Genomic DNA, 9,981 nt, shown 5'->3' on the forward strand with positions numbered 1-9,981 from the left:
GTACTGACCTAACATAATCGTTTGGTGTGCTTTCGCCGTAAATCCTTTTTGAAATTAGACATGTTGGCTGGATTCACAACAAGTGTAGCTTTAATTTGGTGTCTTTCATGTGTGATTTCATGAAAGTTTGATTTTTATAGTAACATATTTTAATTTGGCGCTCTGCATTTTTACTGGCTTTTGGCCAAGTGGGACGTTAGCGTCCCACATATCCTAGAGAAGTTTTAAAGGATGTGAGAACCATGAACCTCTTAGATTTTGGAATGAAGTCAATGTACCTAGAGGAGGACGAAAGCTAGCTGTTCTCCGGCTACAACATGGTGCTAACCTACAGAGTGCTGTTGAGGCTACTGTAGACCTTCATTACAAAACAGTGTGTTTTAATAAATGATTTGGTGACGTGAATATATTTTGTATAGTTTTATCTAAAAAGGATAACTTTTTAAATGTTTATCTATTTAAATGTTTTATGAAATTAACTGAGGAGGATGGTCCTCCCCTTCCTCCTCTGAGGAGCCTTCACTGTTGCACACCTACTTGAGCAAGTTGGTCTCCCTCGTTTGTGTTTGGTGGAGTTAAACTGAACTACAGGGAGGAAACATCATCAATAAATGTCTAGAAAACCTCATCAGTCTTTGCGAGAAATAGACTTATACACACGGATAAAACTCTATCTTTTCACAACTAACATTTTGGATTCACGCTGGTGTATTGGGCACGCATTACCATGGACAGCGCTTTTGACAACCTGGATGCTGCAGGCTTCCTACACATATGGCAACATTTCGATGTTGACAGTAAGATCTTACTCTTGAATAGTTATAACTATGTTGCCTTTAGATTACTATTCATATTAATCTTAGTTTATCAGGCAATGCTTTCATCGGAATTCAGACTCTGAACTTTGCACCATGTCTTGAAGATAAAACAATACGGACATATTTTTATTTTATGTTATGCATTTATTTCTTTTTAGATAATGGTTATATTGAAGGAAAGGAGTTGGATGACTTTTTCAGACACATGATGAAAAAACTTGGGATGAGTGTAAGTAGGCTACTGTTCCTTTACCTTGTCATGGCTAATGCATAATGTGTACGTTCAGACCCCCCCCAAAAAAAAATACTACAGTAGGCTTAGGCAAGTAACATTCTAGAATATTCTAATCAGACCTACTTTGCTGACCTTTGTTGACGGCATTCAACCGGTCAAAATTAGATAACCTCTCTGAATCCAATCATTAGTCATGTTTTGTCTTTCATTGAAATGGAATGAATTCCCGAAAGGGATTTTGCACAGGTAACACTGAATGAAATACACAAATAAGTGTAACGAACATGTTCAAAAGTCACTGTGTTGTTCCTAAAGGATGAAATAACGGATGACCAAGTTAGAAGAATGAAAGAAAGGTTCATGTCAGCTTATGACACCACAGCTGATGGTCGCCTGCAAATCCAAGAGGTGCGTTTACTTGTATTCCCTCAAACCTACCTCCTTCCCCCTTTATTTGTCTATATAGTTCATGTAGTATTAAGTATACTTAGAACCCTGCAGGTGTGTTTGTGTCAGAGAGAGAGAGAGAGAGAGAGAAAAACTGATCAAACAACAAGTGGTAATTGGATTGTAATCAAAATGCCCTAACAACACCTTCTGTGTGTGAAGCAGCCTTGAAACTACATAATTGCTCTGTCATTTGCATCATGTTATTGCCTTGCTTCATCTAACAACATGCAATGAATTAGAATGAGTTTATGTCGAAAATTGTAATTGAATTGCATCTCATTTCATCTTTCACATTTCGTTTTCTTTGTCCATAGACTGTATTTCCTTAAATGTTATGTTGACAGAGGAGTAAATGCCCGTTGAACCTGAATGGACACGTACCATCTTAATTCTATCAATTTGTAGGAAGAAAACACACAAGATTTAGTTTGACAAAACATTTCCCATCAGTGACCGAATAATGCCTGCCTGTGAATGTTGATTTATGATTGAACATAAATGTTCCAGTTGGCCACCATGATGCTACCCTCACCTACATGAGGGTAAGGTCAAAGATCACATATGAAGTGTTGCGGTCCAAAAACCTTCAACATAAATGCGAAAAAATACAATCCTATTATTGGTTGGGTAGTGTGTCCTGTATTCTCTAGAATACTTTCATCAAAATTAAATCTGCCTCTCACTCCCCCCACAGATCTGGAGAAACTATGACACTGACAGCAGTGGATACATATCAGCTATAGAACTCAAGGTACAGTTGAAGAATGCCCTTCTACTAATTCCCATGCGTTCAGTGAGACCACTGCCATGGCCCTCTCAGAGACATCGTCTTAGCTAGTTGTTGTCCACTTTCTAAGTAAACATCAATGAGTGGCTAGAGTTGTTCATGTTTACACAGTTGCTCTAGGTCTATGTTGACACGTGTTGCTTTAAGGGTCTTTCAGAAGGATGCCCCCTGTCCTCTTTTGTGGACAAGGCAATAGGGTTGGGCCTAATCAAAACAGTGCAGTTTTATCAGTTAGTTTATATCAATATGTTGAAAATGAAGTCCAAATGAATGAACTAAGTCTTATTGTTTGCCACACTAAGGTTATTTAATTAGAATGTGACTAGAATATCGTAAATAAGCACAAATATTGCACTGTCTGGAATAATCTAGCAATTATCAACGCGAAACCATTATATTGGATATCGCGATATTTGGAGCAGCATATCGCGATATTTGGAGCAGCATATCGTAGAAGAGCTCTTCCCAAATATTGCACCAACCCACAAGGCAAGGCACAAGTACTTTTCTTAGAATTTCCAAACAAACACATGGTTTATAATCCACAGTACATTTACTGAAGAGTAAATGGACAGGATGTACATACAGTACATTATACTATTTGTGAACACTTTGATTCAGAATAACAGACAAAAGTGTTATGGCACACATTTCTCCCCTTTTTGTATTCGGAGTGGCTGCAGATCCGACTTCTCTGGACCCCTCTTCCCGACAGCTAAAGGTCAGAAGCTTCTACGCATTGCAGGATTCTCTACTTTACGCATAGTCTCCACTCTGCTCGTTTAATAAAGTTAGATCAAAGCTGAATCAATGTCTGCAAAATCACGTAATGACAGTATTCTACATGCTGTATAATGATAGTACTCTACATAACAGAACTGAATATAATAGCATAGTATAACATTACTGTAAGTAAAAAAACATCACCTAATTTCTTATGAGATTTGTGTGAACCGTCGCATTTTTCTCTCATGTGGCCAAAACTCAAAAGTGTACGACACTAGCCAAAACATGTGTTTTGATTTAAACTAAACACAGGTATGCTACATTTGTACGTGAAGTAGAGGTAGAGAAACACTTGAGCAGAATGTAATTCAAATCTTCAGCTCTGGGGACAAGGGTTCCAGGGGGCAGGATGGGGCGGTTACCTGCGGATTTGCAACATCTGACTTTTTAATTTTGTATCTATTTATCCTTTATTTGACCGGGGGACCTCACGGGAGACCAAGGCCATGTTTACCAAGCGTCTCAGAGTAGTAGGACTACTTACAGTATCCAGGATCGGTTTTGTCTTTTAGATTATAATAAATGAATCCTAGATCAGGATACTATACAGTTGAAGTCGGAAGTTTACATACACCTCAGCCAAATACATTTAAACTCAGTTTTTCACAATTCCTGACATTTAATCCCAGTAAAAATTCCCTGTCTTAGGTCAGTTAGGATCACCTCTTTATTTTAGGAATGTGAATTGTCAGAATAATAGCAGAGAGAATTATTAATTTCAGCTTTTATTTCATTCATCACATTCCCAGTGGGTCAGAAGTTTACATACACTCAATTAGTATTTGGTAGCATTGCCTTTAAATTGTTTAACTTGGGTCAAACGTTTCTGGTAGCCTTCCACAAGCTTCCAACAATACGTTGGGTGAATTTTGGCCCACTCCTCTTGACAGAGCTGGTGTAACTGAGACAGGTTTGTAGGCCTCCTTGCTCGCACACGCTTTTTCAGTTCTGCCCACAAATTTTCTATAGGATTGAGGTCAGGGCTTTGTGATGGCCACTCCAATACCTTGACTTTGTTGTCCTTAAGCCATTTTGCCACAACTTTGGAAGTATGCTTGGGGTCATTGTCCATTTGGAAGACCCATTTGCGACCAAGCTTTAACTTCCTGACTGGTGTCTTGAGATGTTGCTTTAATATATCCACATAATTTTCCTTCCTCATGAGCCATCTGTTTTGTGAAGTGCACCAGTCCCTCCTGCAGCAAAGCACCCCCACAACATGATGCTGCCACCCCTGTGCTTCACGGTTGGGATGGTGTTCTTTGGCTTGCAAGCCTCCCCCTTTTTCCTCCAAACAAAACAGTGGTCATTATGGCCAAACAGTTCTATTTTTGTTTCATCAGACCAGAGGACATTTCTCCAAAATGTACATTATTTTTCCCCATGTACAGTTGCAAACTGTAGTCTGGCTTTTATATGGCGGTTTTGAAGCAGTGGCTTCTTCCTTGCTGAGTGGCCTTTCAGGTTATGTCGATATAGGACTCGATTTACTGTGGATATAGATACTTTGTACCTGTTTCCGCCATCATCTTCACAAGGTCCTTTGCTGTTGTTCTGGGATTGATTTGCTATTTTTGCACCAAAGTACGTTCATCTGTAGGAGACAGAACGCGTCTCCTTCCTGAGCGGTATGATGGCTGCATGGTCCCATGGTGTTTATACTTGTGTACTATTTTTTGTACAGACGAATTTGTACCTTCAGGCGTTTGGAAATTGCTCCCAAGGATGAACCAGACTTGTGAAGGTCTACAATTTTTTTTTGAGGTCTTGACAGATTTCTTTTGATTTTCCCATGATGTCAAGCAAAGAGGCACTGAGTTTGAAGGTAGGCCTTGAAATACATCCACAGGCACACCTCCAATTGACTCAAATTATGTCAATTAGCCTATCAGAATCTTCTAAAGCCATGACATCATTTTCTGGAATTTTCCAAGCTGTTTAAAGGCACAGTCAACTTAGTGTATGTAAACTTCTCACCCACTGGAATTGATACAGTGAATTTTGAGTGAAATAATCTGTAAACAATTGTTGGAAAAATTACTACATAACCGACTTGCCAAAGCTATAGTTTGTTTACAAGAAATTTGTGGAGTGGTTGAAAAACAAGTTTTAATGACTCCAACCTAAGTGTATGTAAACTTCCGACTTCAACTGTACCTATCCCAGATCAGCACTCCTACTCCGAGACGCTTGATAAATATGGGCCCAGGTTATCTCATCGGCTTTCTTCCTCTGTGTCCTAACAGGGTTTCCTGCAGGACCTGTTCCTCCAGCACAAAAAGACCATCTCCCCCAACAAACTGGAGGAGTACACCAACACCATGGTAACAACAAGCCCCAGCTCCTTTACTCTGTGCCTCCATCTGAGGACTCTTGAACTGTTGTCTCTCAAATGAGTATATGCTACCTTGTTCAATGGGCAATTAAATTTGGATGTTAAACTGATTTGTAATTTAAGTTTATTTTCTCTAAAAGGATGATTGGTAGAGCTATACACTGAGTGTACAAAACATTAGGAACATAGACTGACCAGGTGAATGCAGCTGAAAGCAATGATCCCTTATTGATGTCACCTGTTAAATCCACTTCAATCGGTGTAGAGAAAGGGGAGGAGACAGGTTAAAGAAGGATTTTTATGCCTTGAGACAATTTGAGACGTTGCGTATGTGTACCATTTAAAGGGTGAATGGGCATGACAAAATATTTAAGTGCCTTTGAACAGGGTATGGTAGTAGGTGCCAGGCACACCGGTTTGAGTGTGTCAAGAACTTCAACGCTGCTGGGTTTTTCCACACTCAACAGTTTCCTGCGTGTATCAAGAATGGTCCACCACACAAAGGCCATCTAGCCAACTTGACACAACTGTGTGAAGCAGTGGAATCAACATGGGCCAGCTTTGGACAGCCTTGTAGAGTCCATGCCCCAACGAATTGAGGCTGTTCTGTGGGCAAAAGGCGATGCAACTCAATATTAGGAAGGTGTTCCTAATATTTTGTTCACTCCGGGTATATTGTAATGCTACTATGCTAGTCAGTGTAGATAAGGAGTGCACTAAATGAGTTTTTTCTCATTGAAGCATGTCATTGGCTGTAATAATCTTGCCTATGAATCCCCTCAATAGTATTAGTAATTGGATGGTACTAGACTGTGATGGAAGGTGATCAGGTCTTTAAAGATATTCAGATAAAGTGATGTGATTTTCACTGTCTAACCATTGTCATTAATTGTGGACCATTAATTAATTACCTGAGACTGAGAGAAAGTTTGTGTGTGTGTGAGCACTTTTATATGTCAATGTCCTGTTGAGTTTGGTGTGTACAACATGGGAAATACACAGGAATCATTTGATTTAGATTATCTTCAGTACTGTTGTACAGTGTTACACATGACATGTCCCCAAGTAAAACGATCACCAAGTAAAATGCTGAGTATGTGTAAATGTACTTGGCGAAGAAAGGTGATTCTGATTCTAATGTGTATGTGCTTTGACAAAATGGCTAATGATTCTGATGCTTTATTCTGTTCATTTTCCCAACAGATGGAGATGTTTGACAAAAACAACGATGGCAGGCTGGATTTGAATGACCTAGCCAGGTACTAATTATCAAGCAATTGTATCCCCCACATTGCTAGGTGGCTCTTACTGTGTTTCTAATGGTTTGTGAGTCACGGAGCCCAACTGTTTTCCTTCTCCCAGAATCCTGGCTCTAAAAGAGAACTTCTTGCTGAAGTTTGACATGAATGTAAGTATAAAAATGTTTGATGAATTTCACTGATAACTTTCAGTCAGATAAGACGTTGTCAATTCACACTCCATCTTCAAATACTTACTGTAGTCCTCACTGGCTTGAATTAGAGGAACTAAATTGTGGGTGTTGTGGTACCACTCTGTTTCAGGCTTGCAGTCAAGAGGACCGGAAGAGGGACTTTGAGAAGATATTTGCTCACTATGATATTGTAAGTCATTATACAGTACGTTTAGCCACAACATAATTGCCTTCAACTTCAATTGGAATTGTACGGTTTATTGTGATAAGCATATTTCATGAAATTACAATGCTTCTGATTGTTCTTGTTGTGATTTTACTGATGCTTCATTGGCCTTAATTATAAAATATAATGTCAGTATAAATGAGATAGAATCCAGCTGTGTATTCTAACGGTTTTCATTGGTGGAAGGAGAGGAGGACCAAAATGCAGCGTGGTACGTATCCATAATATCTTTTAATGATAATGAATACAAAATACAAATAAAGAACAAGAGAATCAAAATGAAAACCGAAACAGTCCCGAATGGTGCAAACACTGAAACGGAAAACAGGAAACAATCACCCACACCACACAATGAAAAAGGCTACCTAAATATGGCTCCCAATCAGAGACAACGATAAACAGCTGCCTCTTATTGGGAACCACACCAGGCCAAACACATAGAAAACAAACAACCTAGAAAAAAGAACATAGACTGCCCACCCCAACTCACGCCCTGACCAACCTAACACAAAGACATAAAAAATAAACTAAGGTCAGAACGTGACATGGATTGAAAGTGGATCAGTACAGGGGCATAGGCACGGGTGGGTCTGGGTGCCCACCCACTGGGCAGCCAAGCCCACCCACTCAGATTGAGCAACATTTTTAAAAAATCTAATATTTTTCCCTAAACATGCAAACACCATCAGATAGAATTCATATCAAGCAGTGCACTGGGTTAGTCAGATTTGATTTAAACATAACAGAATAGATTACCTTTAATGACATTCACGCTCACAGGAGGGGTTGCCAAAAATAACTAACTGAAAGCCACACCCCCAATAAGCCATGAATATTACTGCATTGAGGCATAATATGTCACTGTGCTTGTGTGGATACATGCACCATGGCACTGCCTGTTTCATTTGTTCATTTGGCAAACAAGACAGCTCATCTAGTGCCTTTTATCACAGTCAACACATGCTAGATTTCCTCTCAGCCTTTTTGCAAAATATGTAGAATAGCATGAGATGAGCTATAAAACTGCACATTTTCCTCTCTGCCCCATGGCAAAATGTGTATAATTGCAGGAAATTAGCTATACATTTCTGCAGGTCCACCCACCAACGAATTCCTGGCTACACCACTGGATCAGTACTAAGATGTATTCACCTTACTTAATGAAGTGGAGGTCCTGTTGCAGTGCCATGCTCCTCTGTGCTTTGTGATTGTGGATGTGTGATGTAGTACATTGTCCCATTTAAAAATCTGAATTCTAAGCAGAATTGATATGCTGTCCTCTTTATAATCTCCCAAGGCATACCAGGTGGTAGTTTTCATAGCTTTTTCTGAAGTCAGCCATTTCTTTTGTTAACAGAGTAAGACGGATGCTTTGGAGGGTCCAGAGGTGGACGGCTTTGTCGAAGACATGATGGAACTGGTCAAAGTAAAACATTTAAAACAAAAGTTTTGCTATACCCTATTCTACAAATGTAGTTATATTATATAAACGTATGTATTAACTAAGATATCTGACGCGGTTATATTGATTATGCATTATTGTAAGTTATGGTCTCTGAATTGAGGCGTTGGTTCAGATCCCACTTCTGACACCTTGTTACTTTATATTTATATGGATGAGGCAAAGAGAATTGAGTCAAGGTAACAGTAGGTCCAACTGTATTAGACTGTGAAGGGTTTGAACGGTGAACATGCTTTCTTTATACCCAACATAGCCTACCATTAGTGGAACGGACCTGGACAAGTTCCGCAAGCTGCTCCTGGGTCACTGTGACATGAACGGTGATGGAAAGATTCAGAAGAATGAACTGACCCTGTGCCTCGGCTTGAAATACTCCAGTTAATAGTACTCCAAAGGAAGAATGACAGACATTTTCATTACCCTAGTTAGCACCACAGGCTAACCGCTAACTCACTGATAGCACGCCGCAATGCCATAGCTCATACCTTTTGGACAACCCAAGAGCATTGCATGATGGTTGGTTGAAAGGAAGTTGTTGCATAGGGTAGACCCATTGGGGAATTTGTTTTGTGATCCTTCATTTTGTTTGACTGGATCTGTTTTGATGACAATTATGATTAGCTTTGAGAGTGTTTGTGTGTGTGTGTGTGTGTGTGTGGTCCATGCACATTGCATACGCCTATAACTTGCAGAAATGTAGTGGTGATGTAAGTCTTTTGGGACGGAAGTTGTATTGGGATATTTGTGGGATATATGTTGACTTTATTACCATGATGGCTGCATTTGCTTTCCAGAACTGTAATGTTTTTGATGTGCAAGAAAATATGATGAAAATAACTGTCATTATGGTTTGACATTTCACCTAGTTTAAATGGTATTGGTAGACAACATGTAATGCAATACAGTGTATGATATGAACCACAATCTCTGTGTCCCTGGACATCTCCATGTTTCTCCATTCTGTAAGAACAGTCTGCAATCATAAGCACATACAGCTCTGTTAATGAACAAACTATTTATATAACCATAACTCAATTAGTAGTACATGTCTGATGTATACCCATTGTATCAGAGCAGACAATGCTGTGAGCCTTGGGCACAAAGGAAATATTGACCCGCAGCCGTGATGATGCCCGGGCTTCCATTCTCCATGAGCTCAGTCCTTTCATGCAATAATGGATTTTCACAGAGTTTCATTGCTTTAATGCTTGGTAACCAGAGCATTTCAAAAGCACAACAGACAAAATGCTATGGAAACGGATTGAACAGCAAATCAAAGCACCCATGGAAGAGATATACAAAGCAAACACGTCGGTAGTAAGTAGACCAGTATGGCTTTAAAAGCTTTTCATGAGTTCATTGGGCACTGTGTTATTCTGTGAAACCATAGTACACTGTTATTTGTGTCTAGTTGTAGGCTGATGTCATTGCTAAAAGCCCCACCAGATGC

General features: G+C 39.5%; 1 protein-coding gene across 1 annotated transcript; it reads left to right on the plus strand.

Moving 5' to 3' along the window:
• Positions 1 to 580: 580 nt before the first annotated feature.
• On the plus strand, positions 581 to 9,455 carry LOC139554695 (secretagogin-like). Its single transcript, XM_071367732.1, has 10 exons — positions 581 to 797; positions 977 to 1,047; positions 1,369 to 1,461; positions 2,198 to 2,254; positions 5,323 to 5,400; positions 6,615 to 6,670; positions 6,774 to 6,819; positions 6,974 to 7,033; positions 8,427 to 8,495; positions 8,785 to 9,455. Exons 1-10 carry the CDS (start codon positions 728 to 730, stop codon positions 8,911 to 8,913), a joined length of 729 nt encoding a protein of 242 aa, XP_071223833.1. The 5' UTR covers positions 581 to 727; the 3' UTR covers positions 8,914 to 9,455.
• Positions 9,456 to 9,981: the final 526 nt, after the last annotated feature.

This window comes from Salvelinus alpinus, chromosome 26, assembly GCF_045679555.1.
Source record: "Salvelinus alpinus chromosome 26, SLU_Salpinus.1, whole genome shotgun sequence".
Lineage (NCBI taxonomy): Eukaryota > Metazoa > Chordata > Actinopteri > Salmoniformes > Salmonidae > Salvelinus > Salvelinus alpinus.